Raw genomic sequence first — 22,080 nt, 5'->3', positions numbered from 1 at the left:
GGTTCCTTGTGGTATGTTGCGATATGAAGCTTGGTCAATTTGTTGTGGCCACTACTGTCTGTGTAGCCTTGCCCGTTTATTGATAGTTTACCTTGAATTATAAACATTTTTGATTTGGGCTTGACTGTGATGTGTTTACAATCTTGTAGGGATGGGTAAATGAGCGTAGGTGCAATATTTTGTGTATGCCTCAACATCCATTTCATTTTGGTTGTTTTTTCAAGAATTAAAATACACCACTAAGGAGCACAGAAACAAATAACACAATGTGCAGAATATATTTCTCAGCATTGTAGCGCAGCAGTTCAGGACAGATGGATAGTAAGAATCTCTTCTCTATGGTGGGAATGTCCAAGAAGACAGAGGTTTAAGATGTGCAATTGTAAATTCAATGGGGATATGATGGGGATTTTTTTCATACAAATAGGGATTGTAATCTGGAAATGCATTGCTTTATGGAGGTGGTAGGATAGATAGTCTAACAACTTGAATGAAGCATCAATACAAACCATGGCAAGCCTGCCTACAAATCTGCATGACGTAGAAAGCTGTGTACTTGATACTGATAAAAGGATCAGTACAGATGACATAAAATGGTTGGCATGAATTAAGTGGCCCAATAGACATGTTTCTACAAGATAGTGACTATTATAAGTTTTGTTAATGCCTAAAATAACCTTGTTGTATTCAGTGTGAAGTTCAAAAGTTACCACGGGTAAATAATTGTTTTTTTTTTAAACTTGATCTTGAAAAGGACCTTACTACAAAATTTTTATTTTTAGAATACAGATATCTGTAACTGCGAGCCAGATTGGCAGGCAGTGATGCAATGACAATCTTTTACCACTTGATGTTGCTAACAAACAAAATAATGTCAATATTTATTGCAGATGGCATAGTATGTACAGTAAATTCCATGGAAATCAGTTATTTACAAAATTTATGGCAATATATTAGACCCACAGGACAGACAAGAGTTTCATGCCCTAATTATTTCCTAAATCATTTCTTAAACATTTTCCCTTCATTTGCTTTGAGCACCAAATCGTACCCAGCCATTTCTACCTTGCACACATGGTTTTTATACATATTCATCCCTATGAACTGCAGTCACCTGATGTTCTAAAGCCACAGCTAAAGCCATGTTAACACAATCCATCTCTCCGATCAAGACCGTTCAGTGGCCGTTAACGACATGCTTTTGAACAAAGGCGTAATGACAAATACACATCTGTGACACCTATGTTTTAATTAATTTCACCCATTTTCAATTTGTGACGGTCTCAAAAATATAAATAATGTGAAAGTGAGAACGTTTTTCATTCAGGGTCAACCTCTATTTGGTGCAGTGCATTTTGTAATTGTGTGTTAGTGTCGTTAGAATCAGAGAATTCTTATAGCGAGGCCATCAGCTCCTCAAAACAAGTGCAACTTTCTACAATAGCAGTTCAGTCATTCACATTTCCCCAGTCTTGCCATTTTATGTCCGTAGATTCTCAAGTTCCCTTTTGAAAAGGGACACTAAACTGTTCCCCTTCAAAAGTGATGACTGAAGCTGCCTCCGTCACTCCTTCCGGTAGTCAATTTCTGATCACGAATACTCACTGCAGAGTAAAGTTAACGTCAAGTCACGCCAGATTTTTAAATCTTTGTTCTTTGCTTTTGAACGTTTCTGTCAATGGATACACTCTCTTCTTTCATTACGATAGGACCCTTTGTAATTTTGAAAGTTTAATATTCTAATATGCAATATTATATTGGACTAAATGGCTATTGGACCTGAAAATTATCACCCCAGAAACTGAGAATAAAAACAGCTTGAGACAGTTGGCCTTCTACAGAAGAGTTAATTTTGATTTTGTGCACCAAGGTTTTGACATCGGAGATAAGAAAAACGTAATTGTTGGTAACGTTAAAAAATGTAGGTCATTGGAAAGCATGGACGTTTATTGCCCACAACGTATACTCTGCTGTTGAAGCAGGATCACTGTGTAATAACTGGTGATAACAATGTTAAAACATGACCGCAGGAGTGCAGCGAAAAAAAAATATATTAACTTCATCCCAATGTGTGTTTGCATAAACAAAGTCAGCTTTTCTTTTCTAATCACAGTCTATTTGAAAAGTACATTTCCAATGCAGATTGATCCCTCACAACTTTTAGAGAGGACTTTTTTCGGTCATTTAGATTTATTTGTGCCAAGAACAATAGATGAGAATCCAATTTTGATAACATTAAAATATAGGGAAGAATGTTTCACACGTTCATTCATGAAATAAGATTGTTCGAAATTCATTTTAAGGATCTGGACATCACCAGCAGCATTCATCACCCATCCCTGTTTGCCCTTAAAAACACAATGCATGTCCTTGTTCTAAATTCCCATACTGCCTCTGGTGAATGTACTCCCAACATGTTTAGATCCAGCAATCATGAGTGATTGCTAATATATTTTTTAAGTTAGTGTGACAAGGAGGGGAACCTGCAAATGGTTGTATTCCCATGTATCTGCTGCTTTTGTCCTTCTTGGTGATAGAAGATCTTGGTGATAGAAGCTGCTATTGAGGGTAGGAAGGATTAGCAGGTTTGATAAGTGCCAATCAAGCAGGCTGGTTTCTATTGGATGGTACCAACCTTCTTGAGAGTTGTTGCTGCAAACATCACAATGGCAGTGGATATTTCAATGTGGTGATGGAAATTACAAATATTATTATATATTGAATGGAGAACAGGATTACCTTATGTGGCAGTCATTTTGCTGCTCCTTATAAAGAATGGATACTAGAGTGAAACAGCGGACAAATGCTGCTATCCTTGGAACAGTAACCCAGTATAGATCAAACTTAAATGAAAAACAGAAATTGGGGAACAATATTAATGGTCCATAGAATACCTTTGAGAATGTTTGTGACTTTAACTCTTAGACAAACTTAGATTTGAACACAGTGCTTGCTGATATGGCATTGTAATTGAGATTTTTTTTACAATTATTAAAAAGAGGCTTTGCGCTATGTCCTTTCGAGTATGTTACTGTTCAAGATTATTCCTCAGTACATGCATTAGTGCATGTCCTTGACCTACTAATGTTTTGAAATATGGTCCAGATTTTGCATTGATTTACCAGCCATTTTACAGGGAAGCATAGCATTTACTTTCCAGAAAAGGAGTTTCATGGAACAACCACGTCTGTCACAATGGGATTCCACCACCATTCTGGGCATCATTGCTTCATTCCAAGATAATGTTTAGAATAAATTATATTTATATATGTGAACATTATAAATATTTGACATCAAAACTGAGGGAGTGAATCTCACTCAATAGATCACGAACATTTATCAAAAAACATTTTTATATAATCAGTGTAAATAAACCAAAATACTGATAAACTAAATTTTACTTTTGAGTCTTTATTTAGGTGTAAAGTAATTCCACAATGAAACAAAATCAGTTACTCTGGTGTACATGAAATCAGAGAACAATACAACCACTTTAAGCAAAAATTAGAAAAAGGCTAACAACTGAGAAATGGGGAACTCAGGTTTCAGTACTATGGTGTATACTATTCTACAACATGTTCTATGTTCTCATTTCAACCTGTTTGTAGTAGATGACAAATATAACACCCTCCCCTACATTTCCTCGATAAATCACTCAGTTATGACCATAAGAAACTTGAAATCACATTTCTCAAACTATCCCAATTGAGTGCTGCTTTTACGTTTTTTTTAATTATACGAGTATGGAAACTACTTCAGGTGACATTTAAATGTTTCATTATTTCCTAATCCACTTCTTAAGCCTTTTTATCTTTCTAAAGATGACTTAACATTATAATATTCTTTTTGACAAGCTCATGCATCACCTGACATAGTCCTTATTTGTCTGTGTAAGCAGCTCTAAAAAGAAATCATAACTTTATATGATTTAGAGAAGGCTTTCAATTATCTGCTCTTGCTAACATCCATGGCCATTCAATAATTCTATAACCTTATTTAAACATAATGGTTATGAATTTCTTAAAGCTGCACCATTTGTTTTTGCTTGCTCACGTACTGTTGCTATTAAAATAACCCTCAATCAAAAAAAAATCACAGAAAGGGCCCTGATAAGTTGTAAAGTTTAAAATTTTAATGTTTAATGGTTAAAACTATTTCACCGAGTAATAGTAGCTATCTCTGACAAACTTGCGTGTAAACTATTATTTTTACGATTGGCTCGTACGTACAAAAAAAATGTTGCAGCTCTAAAGATCTGGATGCTGAAATTATCAGTAAGATAATTCAATTCAATCTTTCTACTTTCTTAATATACTATCAATTATCACCATGATAGGTTATGTGGTTACTCTGTTCCTAATACAAATTCAAGTTGAGGAAAATTTAACTCGAATTTTTGATCTACATTGTAACCAGCGATTACTGTCATGGGATCCAGGTAGCCAATCATGAAGTTGAACAACTCATGGCTGGCTGTGTACCTGGTGACCAGAATATTGTTCCCTTGGCTTTTTAATTTTGCAGATTTATCGCACAAGGGTGTGACAGATATTCAACAATAATGTTACGATGTCAAAGTGATGTTTATGACACCAGCATTTTAAAAAAAAGGAAAAAAAAACCTCAAAGTAAGTCACATGAAGAAACAATCATTACTGCAGTCACACATGTTAATGAGATTCTTATGTTTTAAGTCTTCACTTGGTTCTTGCAGTCAGCAAAAGTAAAATGTCAGAATGGTTCCTCACACCCTTCCAAAACACAAAATGAATTCTGCTAAGATCTATAAAATCACAGTCACAACATGGATTAACTGTAATTTGCTCAGGATTTTGCACACAACCACAGTATACAGATTTATCACTCCTCTGCTTAATACTGATGCCTAAAGTCAGTGTAAGAATCTGTTTCATCAACCCAATCCTTCACACTGAAATCTTTCCCAAACCATGTCAAATCCTGGCTGTTCACAGTTTGCATTTCACAAGCCATACTCACTAAATTTATCTCAATTTTATGAAAACATATTTAGAATCATTCAGGAAAAAAAGTATTTATACTTATTCTGATTCTAAAGCACAACCATGTTGTTCCTACTTTGAAGTGAGATAACAGGTTTCAATTAGATGATGTAAGTCCTGCATTCAGAAAGGCACTGATCTAATTATGTGAAAAGTTTACTTGAAGTATTTATCTCCCAATTCTTTTACAACAAAGCATTATAACTGTGCCATATGCTAAGAGCCTCCGAATAGCAGAAGTTGGAGTTCACAGAATAGTCCTAATGAGAACAGTAGTTCTACAATAGTAATGGAAGCGGTCGTAATTAATCAGCAAAATAAGCATTGATGCTAGTAAGATAGACACATGCACAATCATTCTTTGACAAACACAACCTATACTAGTTGAAAAAGCCAAGGTTTCGATAAACTATTATTGTTAGTTTTCCTGTCATGGGATTGCAGTCAATGCCTAACAGTGAAACCTACAAGAAGAGAAAGATAAATCCTATCTAAAGGAGTTAAATGAAAAGAAAACTAAAGTTTTTTTCCAAAGAGCAATAAGTTCTCAGCAAGAGAGCTGTGAACTTATTAAAAGAGCAGTTGCTTCCCAGCTGTAAAGAGCTGAGCAGAATTAAAGATGTGTGCGAGAAAAAAGCTCTTCATCTGGAGGGTCATCCCAGTCACTTCCGTCTTCTGAAGCAGTTTCGTCCGAGCTTGAACAGTCGCTGGAGAAAAGCTTTCTGCGGATGACAGCTGACCTCCCTCTAGTGTCATGCTCTACTCTGCAATTCACCTCACAGGCTGCTGTAGTCTGCTGAGAGAGTAATGTGTTATAGCTTTAATTTTTTGTGACAGTTAAACATTTAATATTGTTTTGTTCTTCACTGAATAATTAATCAATGTGAAAATATACCTTCTTTTCCAGAATTACATTTAAAACAATAAAAGGGTGATCATTTTAATGCCATGTATTTGATTTACCCCTATCGTGGTTGCTCACGCTTACACATCCCCTTGGTAACTTATTCCTGTCATGAATAGACTGTCTCTCAAAATATAAAACATAAACCTTGCAGCTCATTAAAACCTATCCAGATAATGGGAACATTTGTGTCCTTTCTGACTGAAACAACTCTGTGCTTGGTGAAACCCCAAACAAGATAAATACTATATTCGGTACGGTCTATTGATGATCAGAGGAATGGTCTTCAATGGACTCCACAAAATACAAATTGTAAAATTTCAGAGCTTAAAAAATATATTTTTAAAATTCCCATTCTTTACATATACATATTAAAAGACGTTCACCAAATCACAATAGAAATGTTTTAAAGTGACAAAGTGCATATATAAATGCTACATTGAGTTTGTCCACTGTTAAATCTGTACCAAATGAATCCAAAATGTATTATTTACAAAAAACAAAAGCAATTGTTATTTGTACATCTGCTAAAACTATCGGAATGCACAGAACAAATCAGTTTTGAATATATGCAAAGAAAATATGCTGTTATTTGCAAACTACGTAATTTCTATATTTATTGCTCTCTTTGGCCAAACTTGCTGGAGTAACTCAGCAGGACAGGCAGCATGTCTGGAGAGAAGGAATAGGTGACGTTTCGGGTCGAGACCCTACTTCAATGTAAAGGAGATAGAGTTCGGGGACTGGGCCAGTGTATGCCTGGAACAGGGATTGTTCAACGCTCATCTTCTGTATCCGCTGTTCCAGGTGTGGACTCCACTATATCGGCAAAACCAAGCGCAGGCTCGGCGATTGTTTCGCTGAACACCTTCGCTCAAGTCCGCCTAAACTTGCCTGATCTCCTGGTTGCTAAACACTTTAACTCCCCCTCCCATTCCCACACTGGCCTCTCTGTCCTGGACCTCCTCCATTGTCAGAGTGAGGCCCAGCACCTCATATTTCGCTTGGGTAGCTTCCACCCCAGCGGTATGAACATTGACTTCTCTAACTTCAAGTAGCTCTTGCTTTCCCTCTCTCTCCATCCTTCCCCATTCTCCGACCAGTCTTACTGTCTCCAACTACATTTTATCTCTGTTTGTTTTGTTGTTACCTTCTTCCGTGCTAACAAATTTCTATTCTATATTTTCCTTGATCTCTATTTCCTTTGTCCTGTTTTCACACCTTACACTTCCTTATCTATGTATCTCCCTCTCCCCTGACATCAGTCTGAAGAAGGATCTTGACCCGAAACGTCACCCATTCCTTCTCTCCAGAGATGTTTGCCTGTCCTGCTGAGTTACTCCAGCATTTTGTGTCTATCTTTGGTGAGAACTAGCATCTGCAGTTCCTTCCTACACTGTGTAACATTATGTTCACTAGGGGTTAAAATTAAAATAACTTGGCTTGTACAGGCCTTTGTCTTGTACTAATTATGGTGCAGTGCTTTTGAGGGTTGGAGGTGGGATGAAGTGATAATGTCCCGTACTTCTATTTACCTTTAGTCATGCATAATAAATGCTCTCCCTTTTCTACTCCAGCAATTCAAACCAATCAAGCCAACTATCAGTTTCTGAACCAGTTAAGTCACCATTTCACATAAACAACCCTCTTCTGGTCCATCTTTCATCCCCTGACTGTGATTATCTTTTAAGAAAGTGTCAAAGTTATTGGTAACTAGGTGGCCATATTTAAAATAGAATTCTATGAAGAAGTAACATACATTGTGTGAGAAGGGGAACCAATGGATGTACTGAACTCAGATTTCCAGAATGCATTTGGTAGGATATCACATCAAAGATTATGGCTGAAAATAAAAACACATGTTCAAGGGAGGTAACATATTACTGTGGATACAAAAATTGGCCAGCTATAAATGCAGAAAGTAGTATCAATGGGTAATTTTCCAGTTAGCAAGATGTTGCAAATGATATCCACAATAATTAATAGGAAGGAACTGCGGATGCTGGTTTAAACCGAATATTGACACAAAAAGCTGGAGTCAGCGGGTCAGAGAGCATTTTTGGAGAAAAGGAACAGGTGACTTTTCGGGTTGAGACCCTTCTTCAGACTGATTTAAGACAAAAGGGAAACGAGAGATATAGACGGTGATATAGAGAGATATAGAACAAATGAATGAAAGATATACAAAAAAGTAATGATGATAAAGGAAACAGGTCATTGTTAGCTGTGGGCCAGGTGAAAGCAAGTGACAATTTGACTCAAAAGACAACTTTGAACCTAGTACAGCGACTTGGATGGGGGGAGGACTCAGAGAGACGGGATGTAAGCGTTACTTGAAGTTAGTGAAATCAATATTCATACCGCTGGGTTGCAAGCGGCCCAAGCGAATTATGAGGTGCTGTTAACTTCAATTTACATCTGGCCTCACCCTGACAATGGAGTAGGCCCAGGTCAGAAAGGTCAGTGTGGGAATGGAAAGGGGAATTAAAGTGTTTGTTATATTTCCCGCGGGTGATAATGTCATCAATATATACCGTGAATGTGTATTGCTTATTTACAGGCGGACTGAGCGAAGGTGTTCAGCGAAATGACCGCCCAGTCTATGTTTGTTCTTACCGATGTATAAGAGTCCATACCTTGAACAATGGATACAGTAGATAACGTTGGAGGAGGTGCATGTGAACCTCTGCCTAACCTGAAAGGACAACCCTGTTTCTTTTATCATCTAAAACAGGATGTTTATAGGATCCAATTTAACTGAACAGATGGTTACACCCCGCTCAAATTAGTTTTTTCTGAAGCTGGATTTGTTAGACGTGTGAATTATACCCTGAACTAAACAGTGCACCAACTTAGTTATATTGCTTCATTTCATAATAATTCTGGAGCAACACATAATTTAATACATCATATGATAATTTAATGGTTGCATAGATACAAAAACTTCCACCTCTTTTTTTTAATACAGGTTTTATAGGCTCAAGATAGTGAAAGTAAGAATAATGTATTTGCAGCAGTATTAAAATTAGTTAAGCAGATAGAAAGGCGGACATATTAATAAATAAATAGTGTTAATATGGGCCTCTAACACATGTTATGCTTTCAGCAGATGAGAGACTGGATCAGGTAGATTAAGAAATGGATGGAATTTCAGCATTGCACACCATGGGCCCATAAATTCCACTCAGATTATATCTCCATAAAATGTCAGTAACTCAATAGATCTTGTCTTTCTTTCCCAAGTTAACACAACATGATACTGTACATTTAGTTCTCTTGAAAAACTTTAAAATACTTTGTAACTGTTGCTGAATGATTAAGGATTTTAGTTTCAGTGTAAAATTGAAACTCTTAATTTCTGGTAACAGATCTTTAATATTTGATGAACTTACCAGGTCTAATGGGAGAAGACAATCTCCGTTTTGTGAATGTCCTCTTAAAATTGGACACTCATTTCCATCTTTGCCCCTGGCATCGGTGTAGCATTCTTAAGATAAAGGTAAATACAATTTTAGCTTTTTATTTACAACACTTATTAGGTATACAATAAAGGTTTTTAAAGAACCATTTATTTCCAGTTGTGATCAAATACATGCATAAATACATAAATTATACAGTAAAAGTAAGATCTTTAAAGCAAAAAACTTTTAAATGGTGGTAATCATTCTGTTTTCTGAACAAAGCATGCTGTCATGCAGCTTTAAATATACACATCAATTATCAGAGACTAGAATCTGTCCTTATGGCTATATACATTACAACATTTCCGTTGCTGCAGTCAAAATATAAATTGTTCTTGCTCATCTACTACAGTACAAAAATGACAGGTGAGCCTATTATGATGTGTACATAACCAAAGAACAGTAAAAAAGATCAGGATCAGGAGGTACAGTTAGGGGAATCCATTCTGACCCTTCAGTTGCAAAATACAAACTATTGGAGGAACTCAGCAGATCAGGTAGCAAATGTGAAGAGAAATGGACAGATGGCGTTTTAGGTCGGGACCTTTCTTCAGACTGGATCTTCTAATCAGTCTGAAGAAAGATCTAGAGATACTGCCTGGTCTGCTGTGTTACTCCAGCATTTTGTGTATTAACCATCATCTGCACTACTTTCTTTCAACTACATAGAATGACAATACCATACTCAGTTATTGCAGACAATGGGCAGTAACCGCACCTCCCCCCCATGGGCACATTATAACAAGGGTTTACTGTATCTTTGAGTAAATTTGGTTTTTGAAAGTAAACTTGGAATGAATATAGATTTTTCAGGTCAGTTTTATCTAATCTTGCAAACATCACTATTTGACCTGATTAAATTTGGTAGAGGTGTGATGGAACAAGAGTCATCCATCAAGTATTATGACTTTATGTGATATATTAACCTTAAGGTGCCCCAGTAAATTGTCAAATGAATGCTATCTTTTCTAATGACATAGTTGACCATAAATTATATATGTTTTGTGCCCATTTCCTACCCATCAGGAAAATACACCAGGCATTTAGTCATGATTCCTCATCATATTCCCCGTAGGTGATGTCATCAATATACAGTGAATGTTCATTGCTTATTTACAGTAATTAGATCTTATTGTTAAATTGCAGATCAATATGAAGCAATGAATCATGGTAATCAGACTGTCCTGCTGTAGTATCATCTTTACAGTTTATTATTCTAACCCAGTCATTTCAATGTACTAAAAACATCATTGTTGGCAATGCTAAGCACAGACTGAAGTATCCATGTAGTGATAATCTCATTGGAGCACTGAGTATGATTGTGCCAATCCATGCGTCAGCATTTGGTGATTTCCCAGCCACTCCCTTTTCAGTAATCCAGTCACGTTTAGTACATTTCCACTGCCCATCTTCCCTCAATTGCAGACAGGCAACACATTGGCCTTGATGATTGCTATGAAGCAACATCCAGATCATGTCATCAGCCTGATTGGGTTGCTCCACAGCATGGAGGTCCACCACTGCTGTGTCATTACGTCCTTTCTCTGCCGGAGCTCCCCTCTTCTGCTCCATTCCCTACTCTCCTACTGTTTACGCCCACAGTATTCCCATGTTTCCTCTTGTCCATGACTGTCTGTAGACCTACCATAGAAATATTCCTATTATAGCTTTCCTGTGTGTTGCATGCCATAAAATAAAGCAGGTGCAAGTGTGAATCTGCAAGCTTGATTTTAACCCTACTTAAAGTTACACAAACTATTTGCTCAAGTAAGGATGTTCTGGTTTGGATCCTGTTGTTGGGTGATAGTATCTCAAGGGAAAACAACAGCAGTAGCTAGATCGCTGGCACTACATATGGTTCTGCTGTAAAAATGATGCGAGCAATGATATGGGATTCTATAGTCTGGGGCACAGGGGCTTCTGCGAGCGAGACTTCAGGATGATGTGCTGTCTCCCTGGTGCCATGGTCAGGAATGACTCGGAGGGGGCACAGGACATTCTGAAATGGGAAAGTGATCAGCCAGAGGCTGTGGTCCATTTTAGTACCAACAACATAGATAAGAAGACAAAGGAAGTCCTGCAAAGAGAATTTAGGGAGATATGTAGTAAGTTGAAAAGTAGGATCTCTGGGGCCGTTATCTCAGGAACTAGCGAAGCAAGGAGCAGGAGGAAGGTATGGATAAATGCACAGCTAACAAACTAGCTCTGGGAGAAGGGCTCTTGGTAAATAGATCATTGGGCTCCTTTCCAGGGCAGTTGAAAACAATGCGAGAGGGATGGGTTGCACCTGATCTGAATGGGGATCATTATCATTGTGGGGAGATTTGTTAGTGCTACTTGAGCAGGTTGAATCTAGTCTGGCAAGGGGTGGACCCATGGTAACAGTGTGACAGATGGTCAAATAGAGCCTGACATAGATGTTAATATCAAATGATGATGAGACAGAGTACAGGAAGGAGACAGAGAGCTTTGTAGCATTGTATCAAGATAACAATCTCTCCCTCAATGTCAGTAAAATGAAGGAGCTAATCATCAGGAGCGAGGTGGAGTACACTTCCTAGTTTGTATCAAAGGTGCTGAAGTGGTGAAGGACAACAGCATCGTGTTCCTAGATGTAAACATCATGCTAAGGTAAGGGAAGCATTCCAATCCCTCTACATTCTCAGAAGGCTAAGGATATTTGGGATGTCTCCAATGACACTTTCTGCAGTTGTACCATAGAAAAGATCCTATCGGAATGCATCACAGGTTGGTATATCAAATATCAGTGTCACGGCCGGCTCCAAGTTGCAATGGCACAGATGAATTATAGATGTTAAAAGAGAAAAATTATACTCAATATTAAACATCTTGTCAATGATGGCAAGCGTGCCAGATGCTTTCTTCACCAACTTGACTACTTGCTTTGCCTCAAGATCGCCAACATCTCCTGTTTCAGAATGCTCCGGGAAGTCACCATTCTCTTCACTGATTGCCCTAACTTTCTGAACTTTATTGTAAATGCAGACAAGAAGTATTCATTTATGATCCCGCCAATCTCCTGTGGTTACACATGCAACCTCAATCACCCTGAAGGGGACCTATTCTCTCCCTAGTACCTTTTTCCTGGTAATATACTTAAAGAATCGCTTAAGAATCTCCTTTGCCTTATATGCCTTACTATATCTCCTTTACTAAATCTGCCAAGGATATCTCATGTCCACATTTTGCCCTTCTGCTTTTCTTAAGTGTACTCCCTATCTATTTTTAATATATTACTTAATCAATTGTCTTTAATTATTGACTTGCCTGCACACTCAATCCCAGTAAACGGCTGTGAGTACAGTGTTTCTCGCCACCATTCAGGTTCTTCCTTGCACTCACTCTTCCCATCTTGGGTTAAATCTGTAAAAGGAACCTGTTGTGACAACGTAAATAAATCATCAATTTGAAATGTCATTACTTTTTATATACGCTGAAGATTTTACTGAAATTTTGATTATTAGTTACAAGTACAACACAATGCAAAATATTTAGTGACATCATTAATGCCAATGAAATGAGAAAATTAAAAGGAGAATAAAACTTCAAAATTTACTATGAAGACTCGCTTCTTTCATCAATTTTGACCAAAATATTACATAACAACATTAAGGCATCCATCCAGAATTAAGGCATTTAATCGTCATTTATTGCATCTTGTACTCAAATAAACAATATTTCCCTCCACAATTCCTAGATATGTATTATAATGGTAGTGTCATGTAAGTTAAGTGACATTAAAGCACTGACAGCAATTTGTAATAAGGCAAAGTAAAAATAAGTTGACATCATATTTTAATGGGGGATGAAAAATATGAAGTTGGTATATCCCTTTTTGCACGGTACAGGTGCACAACCTTTTATCCGAAAGCCTTGGGACCAGACACTTGTCGGATTTCGGACATTTTCGGATTTCCGAATGGAAGATTTTTAGCGTAGATTAGGTAGGTAGCGCGGGCGGCTTGAAAAGTCTGGAGCGACTGCCTCCTCCCCGGAGACCGGGGAATCATTGGAAATCATTGCATAAATGTTAGTCAGTTAGTTTGGAGGGATTTTATGTGGTGGTGGTGGGGTGGGTGGGTGAAGGGGTAAACTTTAATTCTTAGTCCCCTACCTGGTCGGCGACTCCCAACATCGCGGAGCTGGGGGCTCCGTCCGGCCGCGGGCGGCGCCGGTTGTAGCTCCGACCCCGGCAACTCGACCCCTGGCTGCGAGGCGCTCCAAATCCAGCGCCGCCCGCGGCCGGACGCCCGCAGCCCCAGCTCCGCGAACGTTGGGAGAAGGCGGCCTCAGCGCCCTGGAGCTTACCGCACAGCGACCCGGTAAGGCATTGCCCGCTTCCCGCTGGTATCCCAGCGCTGCGACGCCGCCGACTCCCAACATTTGCGGAGCTGGGGCTGCGGGCGTCCGGTCGCGGGCGGCGCTGGATTTGGAGCGCCTCGCAGCCAGGGGTAGAGTTGCCGGGGTCGGAGCTACAACCGGCACCGCCCGCAGCCCCAGCTGGGAGTTGGCGGCCACAGTGCTGCGGAGCTTACTGCACGGCGACCCGGTAAGGCATTGATCGCTCCCCGCCTCTCCGACCAGGTAGGGGACTAAGAATTAAAGTTTCCCCCTTCAACCCCCCCTTCACATAAAAGTCCTCCAAACTAACATTTAAGCAATGATTTACAGATGTTTAAGTGTCTCCCCGGTCTCCAGGGAGGAGGCAGCCGCTACAGTAGTACAGACCTGGGTTGACCGTGGGTCGTTTTGGGTCAAGTTTGGCGCCAAACGCGAGCTTTGGTGTGCAGACGACATCCTGGAAAAAATGGCCGGTTTTCGGAGTTTTTCGGTTTCCGGAACACCGGATAAAAGGTTGTGCACCTGTATATATAATAGAGCTTGTGTTTCTTTTTCTTTTTTTCTTTTCTACGGCCTATTTCTTAACTTTCTTCCCTAATTCTTTGTTGAATGGGTTTTCCTTTTTGATCACTTTCACACTAACACGACTATCTCTCTTTCTTTACTTTATTTCTGTCTTTCCTTAAAACTTAAAAAATGAAGGGGTACAATAAAGGTAATAAGATATATGTGGCTTGTACTATACTGTAACTTACTGTACTGCTAATAAATAAAAATTTAAAAATAAAAAAAATAAAAATGATTTTAATGTAAGACTTCAGCATTACATCCCTTATACCGTCCTCAGCTCCTTAATCTTTCAATTGTGATGTAGTATAGGTTTCTTACAGAAGAGGCATGAATAGCAACAATTGAACTGCACGTCAGAAAGTTCTGATTAAGATCATCAACATGAAGCATTCACTCCTTTTCATTCACTGTAAATGCTGCCTGCCCTGCTGAGTATATTTAGCACTGACAACTCAATAATCAGTCGACAATTGCTGCTTTATTTACAATGCAGAGGTGATAACAAAACTAGTCTAAATGGCCTTATTTCAATTTCATTCACAACTCCTTCTGAACATTTCTAATCTTCTCAATTACATCATGTATAAAATCATAGGGGGGGTGGAATAGAAGGGGAGAATGCACAGAGTTTCCCAGGGTAGGGGAATCAAAGACCAGAGAACGTAGGCCTAAGGTGAAAGAGGCAAGATTAAATCGGAACCTGTGGGGCAACTTTCTCACTGAGGATAGTGGGTAAATGGACCGAGCTGCCAGTTGAGATAGTTGAAACAGGTACAATAACAGCAGTTAAAAGATACTTGAATATGCAAATGAATAGTAAAGGTTTAGAAAGATGAGGGCCAAACATGGTTAAATGAGACTCGGTTTGATCAGGCATCTTGGTTGGCATGGACGAGTTGGGCTGAAAGGCCTGTTTCCATGCTGTATGACTCTACAACATCAACATCCACTTATATGGACTTTTATTGCAGCTGAATGAACCAAGGCACCATTGCGGAAGCATGAAGGAAATAATAGGCAGATGACCAAAAACTAGGTCAAAGAATGAACCTTCAAAGAGCATCCAGAAAGAAGATACAAAAATAAAGAGTTGGAAAGTTTGGTGAGAATTCCAGAGCACAAGAATCACGGTCTAAAGACTATCAGAAAAAAAAGCCAAAGCAAAGGTAGATTAAGAGAGGAAAAAAAGAGAAAGAGACCCTCCAAAAAATGTATAAGATGTATAATTAAAATGAAGAGTGCAGAAGAGAATGAGCGTAGTAACACTTGACACACTTAAAAATTGCAACCTTCTGAAGGGACAAAACACACTTTATGTGTACGAAACAGCAAGAACAGTATGCAATGGACACAACTAAATAATTCAATATCCAAAGGAGCTGATCAAAGCTCTGCCCTACCAAGTTTCCCATTGATTGGTGGTGGTCAATTAAACAAACTAAAGAGAAAATCAACTCTCCAAGAACATCAACAACCTCAATGTGGTTGGGCGAAAGATGTGAATATTAAGTAATAGACCACAGCATTTACAACTGTGTTTGCCCAAAGCAACAAGTGGATAATTCAGTTCAAATTGTCCATGTGATGTCACAATGCCCAATGTTCACATATGTCCAATCGGAATGGATCCATTTACATATGCCTTTGCAGGAGCCCCAGCCGCTGGTGAACGTTCCATCCTGTGATGTCACAATGCCCAATGCTCAAAGACATTGTTGCCATAGAGGGAGTACAGAGAAGGTTCACCAGACTGATTCCTGGGATGTCAGGACTTTCATATGAAGAAAGACTGGATAGACTCGGCTTGTACTCGCTAGATTTTAGAAGATTGAGGGGGTATCTTATAGAAACTTACAAAATTCTTAAGGGGTTGGACAGGCTAGATGCAGGAAGATTGTTCCAGATGTTGGGGAAGTCCAGAACAAGGGGTCACAGTTTAAGGATAAGGGGTAAATCTTTTATGACCGAGATGAGAAAAAAAAAATTCACACAGAGAGTGGTGAATCTCTGGAATTCACTGGCACAGAAGGTAGTTGAGGCCAGTTCATTGGCTATATTTAAGAGGGAGTTAGATGTGGCCCTTGTGGCTAAAGGGATCAGGGGGTATGGAGAGAATGCAGGTACAGGATACTGAGTTGGATGATCAGCCATGATCATATTGAATGGTTGTGCAGACTCGAAGGGCCGAATGGCCTACTCCTGCACTTAATTTCTGTTTCAATGTTTCCCTCTCCTCACCCCTCTCCCCTCTCCCACCCATCCCTCTCTCCCCACCCCCCTTCCCTCTACCGCACCCCCTTCCCTCTCTCCACCCGCCCCCTTCCTCCTACCCCTCGGTCCCTCTTCGATCCCTCCCCCTACCCCTCTCCTCCTCCCTCCCTACTCTTCCACCTCTCCCCCCTTCCCCCTCCACTCTCCCACCCCACTGTCCCCCTCTCTCCCCCCCCCCCTCCTCCCCCCTCCCCCTCCCTCCTCCCCTCCCTCCCCCTCGATCACCGCCTAGATTTCCCTCCCAATCTGTCCCGTTTCCTCCTCCTCCCCCCCCTCCCCTCTTCTCATCCCCCCCCCCCACCTGTGTGTTTGGGGGTGGTTAATGCGAGTGTGATGCCGCCCCCCCCCCTTCCCCGCAAACGCAGTTGGGGATACAGACTCAACGGGTCTGCACTTGGTCTTGTTATTATATAAAACTGTGTGCCTGCTGCATCTGGCGTCCGGCTGCCTTTCTTCCTTTGATTCCTTGCTACGCCGAACCCAGACACAGAATCGCAGAGATCTTTTCCATTTTGGTAGAGATTTCACTTTTCTTTCAAAGTATCCACTCCTGATTACATTTTGTCGTGTTTATGTACACATTTTAATCAAATCCTTCTCCCCCCCCCCCCCTCCCCCCCCCAATATTTCAAAAATAAATGGCTTCACACCCATAAGAGCAGCCCCAGCCCCAGCCCCTGGTGAACGTTCCATCGTGTGATGTCACAATGCCCAAAGCTCAAAGACATTCTTGCCATAGAGGGGTATCTTATAGAAACTTGCAAAATTCTTAAGTTGTTGGAGAGGCTAGATGCAGAAAGATTGTTCCAGATGTTGGGGAAGTCCAGAACAAGGGGTCACAGTTTAAGGATAAGGGGTAAATCTTTTAGGACCAAGATGAAAAAAACATTTTTGAGTGGTGAATCTCTGGAATTCTCTGCCACAGAAGGTAGTTGAGGGCAGTTCATTGGCTATATTTAAGAGGGAGTTAGATGTGGCCCTTGTGGCTAAAGGGATCAGGGGGTATGGAGAGAAGGCAGGTACAGGATACTGAGTTGGATGATCAGCCATGACCATATTGAATGGTGGTGCAGGCTCGAAGGGCCGAATGGCCTACTCCTGCACTTAATTTATGTTTCTATGTTTCCCTCTCCTCACCCCTCTCCCTCTTCCACCCATCCCTCTCTCCCCCCCCCACCCCCCTTCCCTCTCTACCCCACCCCCTTCCCTCTCTCCCCCCCGGCCACCTTCCTCCTGCCCCTCTGTCCCTATTGCGCCACTCCCACTACCCCTCCCTCCACACTCTTCCACTTCTCTCCCTAACCCCACCCATTTCCATCCCCCCCCTCCCCCCCCCCTCTCCCCCCCCCCTTCCCCCTACGCCTCTGACCCTCCCCACTCTTTCCCCACCTCTCTCCTCGCACTATCTCTCCCCAGTCCTCCCCTCCCTCCCCCTCTCCCTCCCCCCCCCTCCCTCCCCCCCCCCCCCCTCCCCCCTCCCCCCCCCTCCCTCTCCCCTCCCCTCCCTCCTCTCCTCTCCCTCATCCCTCCCTCCCATCTCCTCTCCCCTCTCCCCCCTCCCTCTCCCCCTCTCCCTCCCCTCCCCTCCCCCTCTCCTCCTCTCCTCCCTCCCCTCTCCCTCTCCTCCACCCCTCCCTCTCCCCTCTCCTCCCTCTCCTCTCCTCTCCCCTCTCCCCCCCTCTCCCCCCTCCCCTCCTCCTCCCCATCTCTCCCTCCTCTCCTCTCCCCCACCCTCTCCCTCCCCCTCCCCCCCTCCTCCCCCTCCTCCCCCTCCCCCTCTCCTCCTCCCTCTGCTCTCCCCCTCTCCCCTCCCCCCTCCTTCCCCCCTCTCTCCCTCTCCCCCCTTCTCTCTCCCCCTCCTCCCCCTTCCCCTTCTCCCTCCCTCCCCCACTCTTTCTCTCCTCCCCTTCTCCTCTCTCCCCCTCCCTTCCCCTCCTCTCTCTCCCCCTCTCCTCTCACCCTTCCTCCCTCTCCCCCTCCCCCCTCTCTCCCCCCCCCCTCTCTCCTCTCCTCCGCCACTCCCTTCTCTCCCTCCTCCTCCCCCGCCTCCCTCTCTCCCCCCACCCCCCTTCCCTCTCTATCCCCCCCCCCCCCCTCTTCCCCCCGCCCCCATCTCCCTACCCCTCTTCTACCTCTTCCACCTCCCTCCCCCTTACCCCCACCCCTCTCCATCTCCCTCTGCCCCCACCCCTTCCCCCTCTCCTTCCCTCTTCTCCCATCACTCCCCTACCCCCTCTCCCCCTCCCTCCCCTTCCTCCCTCCCACTTCTCTCCCCCCTCTCCCCCCCCACTCCCTCTCCCTCTCTCCCCCCCCCCCTCTCCCCCCCCTCCCTCCTCCTCTCCCCTCCCCATCCACCCCCCCTCCCCCCTCTCTCTCTCCCCTCCTCCTCTCCGCTCTCTCCCCCCCCCCCCCTCCCTCTCCCCTCCTCTCTCTCCCAAATCTGTCCTCTATCCTCCTCCTCCTCCTATCCCCTCCCTCCCCTCTTCTCACCCCCTCCCTCCCCCCCACCTGTGTGTTTGGGGGGTGGTTAATGTGAGTGTGATGTCTCAGCCCCCCCCCCCACCGCAAACGCCGTTGGGGAAACAGACCCAACGGGTCTGCACTTGGTCTAGTCTATCTTTAAAACTGTGTGGCTGCCGCTGTCCGTCCGGCTGCCGGCCGCCTCTCTTCCTTTAATTCCTTGCTACTCTGAAGCCAGACGCAGAATCGCCGAGATCTTTTCCATTTCGGTAGAGATTTCTCTTTTCTTTCAAGGTATCCGCTCCTCCTCCCTCCTTTCGTCTGTTTATCTCTACACCCCTTTTTCCCTCACTCCCCCTCCTCTCCCTCCCCCCCCCCCCCCCCCCCCAAATTCCAAAAGAAACTCCTTCTCACGACCCATAGAAGCAGCCCCTGCCCCAGCCCCTGGTGAACGTTCCATCGTGGTGCCCAATGCTCACATATGTCCAATCGGAATGGATTCATTTACATATGCCTTTGCAGGAGCACCAGCACCTGGTGAACGTTCAATCATGTGATGTCACAATGCCCAATGCTCAAAGACATTGTTGCCATAGAGGGAGTACAGAGAAGGTTCACCAGACTGATTCCTGGGATGTCAGGACTTTCATATGAAGAAAGACTGGATAGACTCGGCTTGTACTCTCTAGATTTTAGAAGATTGAGGGGGGATCTTATAGAAACTTACAAAATTCTTAAGTGGTTGGTCAGGCTAGATGCAGGAAGATTGTTCCAGATGTTGGGGAAGTCCAGAACAAGGGGTTACAGTTTAAGGATAAGGGGTAAATCTTTTAGGACCGAGATGAGAAAAACATTTTTCACACAGAGAGTGGTGAATCTCCGGAATTCACTGGCACAGAAGGTAGTTGAGGCCAGTTCATTGGCTGTATTTAAGAGGGAGTTAGATGTGGCCCTTGCGGCTAAAGGGATCAGGGGGTATGGAGAGAAGGCAGGTACAGGATACTGAGTTGGATGATCAGCCATGATCATATTGAATGATGGTGCAGGCTCAAAGGGCCGAATGGCCTACTCCTGCACTTAATTTATGTTTCTATGTTTCCCTCTCCTCACCCCTCTCCCTCCTTCCTCCCACCCCCCCTCTCCCCCCCCCCCCCCTCCCTCCTCCTCTACCCCACCCCCCTTCCCTCTCTCCCCCCCCCCTCCCCCTTCCCCCTACCCCTCTCTGTCCCTCTTCCACCGCTCCCCTTACCCCCCCCTCCCCTCTCTTCCACCTCTCCCCTCCTCCCCCCCCCCCTCTCCTCCCCAAACCCTCTCTCTTCTCCTCTCTTCCCCTCCCTTCTCCTCTCCCCTCCTCACCTCTCTCCTCCTCCTCTCTCCTCTCTTCTTTCCTCTCCTCTCTTCTTTGCTCCTCTCCGCTCCTATGTTTTCCCCCTCCTCCTCTCCTCTCCTCTCCGCACTAACGCTGCTCCTCTCCTCCCCTCTCCCCTCCCCTCCTCCTCTCTCTCCCCCCCTCCCCCCTCCTCTCTCTCCTCCTTCCCCAGCCCCTGGTGAACTTTCCATCGTCTGATGTCACAATGCCCAAAGACATTCTTGCCATAGAGGGAGTACAGAGAAGGTTAACCAGACTGATTCCTGGGATGTCAGGACTTTCATATGAAGAAAGACTGTATAGACTCCTTTTTGTACTCGCTAGAATTTACAAGATTGAGGGGTGATCTTACAGAATCTTTCTCTTTCTCTTTTGCTCTCCTCTCCCCCCTCCCTCTCCCCCTCTCCCTCCTCCCCCTCTCTCCCCCCCCCCCCTCCACTCTCTACCCCACCCCTTCCTCCTCCCCCTCCCGCCCTCCTTCTCCCTACCCCTCTCCCTCCCTCCCCCACCCCTCCCCCTCTCCCCTCCCCCCTCTCCCCCCCTCTCCTCTCCCCCTCCCCCCCCTCCCCTTCCCTCTCCCCTCCTCTTCCCCTCCCCCCTCCTCCCCTCCCTCTCCCCTCGCCCCTCTCCCCTCCTCCCTCCCCCCCCCCCCTCCCCTCCTCCCCCCCTCTCCCCCCCCCTCCTCCCCCCCTCCCCCCCCCCTCCCCCTCTCTCCCCCCACCTCCCACCCCCCCCTCTCCCCCCTCCCCCCCCCTCCCCCCCCTCCCTCCCTCCTCCCTCTCTCCCCTCTCTCTCTCCCCCTCTCTCTCCCCCCCCTCCCCCTCCCTTCCCTCCCTCTCAACCCCCGTCCCCCTCTACTCTCAACCTCCCTCCCTCCTTCCCCCTCCTCCCTCCCCCTCCCCCCTCCCTCCTCCCTCCCCCCCCCCCCCCCTCTCCCCTCTCTCTTCCTCCTCTCTCCCCAATGCTCCTCTCCCCTCCCCCTCGGAATGGATCCCTTCCTCTCCTCTCCTTTCCTCCCTCCTCCCCCCCTCCTCCCTCTTCTCCCCCCCCCCCCCCCCCCCCTCTCCTCCCTCCTCGCCCACCCCCTCTCTCTCCTCCCTCTCTCCTCTCCCCCTCTCCCCCTCTCTCCCCTCCTCTCCTCCCCTCTCCTCCCCCTCCCCCTCCCCCCTCTTCCCCCCCTCCCCTTCTCTCCTCCCTCCCCCTCCCCCCTCCTCCTCTTCCCTCCCTCCTCCTCCCCCTCCCCTCCCCCCCTCCCCTCCCCCCCCTCCTCTCTCTCCTCTCTCCCTCTCCTCCCCTCCCCTCCCCCCCCTCCTCCCCTCTCCCCTCCCTCCCTCTCTCCTCCTCTCCTCTCCTCCCTCTCCTGTCTCTCCTCCCTCCCTTCCCTTCTCCTCACTCTCTCTTCCCTCCCCCCCCCCCCCCTCTCTGTCTCTCTTTCCCTCTTCTCCTCTCCTCCCCCTCCCCCTCTCCTCCCTCCTTCTCCCCCTCCCCCCCCCCCTCTCCCCCCCTCCCTCTCTCTCCCTCTCTCCTCTCTCCCCCTCTCCCCCTCCCCCTCTCCCCTCCCTCTCCCTCCCCTCTCCCTCCCCCTCTCCCTCTCCCTCTCCCTCCCCCTCCCCCCCCCCCTCTCCCCCCCCTCCCCTCTCCCCCCCTCTCTTCTTCCTCCCT

At 44.6% G+C, this 22,080-nt stretch overlaps 1 protein-coding gene across 3 annotated transcripts in view; it reads right to left on the bottom strand.

Annotated features, from left to right (window-relative positions):
• The window catches only part of kiaa0232 (KIAA0232 ortholog), a 140,419-nt gene that overhangs the window by 19,912 nt on the left and 98,427 nt on the right, over positions 1-22,080 (bottom strand). Inside the window, exons 7-9 of one of the 3 annotated variants that reach the window (XM_055643092.1) lie at positions 12,675-12,783; positions 9,318-9,412; positions 3,392-5,817 (exon numbers count right to left, since the gene is read on the bottom strand). In XM_055643092.1, the coding sequence (XP_055499067.1) occupies positions 5,635-5,817; positions 9,318-9,412; positions 12,675-12,783 (387 nt within the window). In that variant the 3' untranslated portion in view covers positions 3,392-5,634. Of the gene's footprint in view, positions 1-3,391; positions 5,818-9,317; positions 9,413-12,674; positions 12,784-22,080 lie in introns of those variants that run through there. The other 2 variants (XM_055643097.1, XM_055643104.1) reach the window with 2 other exon arrangements.

Source organism: Leucoraja erinacea, chromosome 1 (assembly GCF_028641065.1).
Source record: "Leucoraja erinacea ecotype New England chromosome 1, Leri_hhj_1, whole genome shotgun sequence".
Taxonomy (NCBI): domain Eukaryota; kingdom Metazoa; phylum Chordata; class Chondrichthyes; order Rajiformes; family Rajidae; genus Leucoraja; species Leucoraja erinaceus.
Note: the sequence above shows the minus strand (reverse complement) of the source record. Positions and strands in the feature narration are given on the sequence as shown.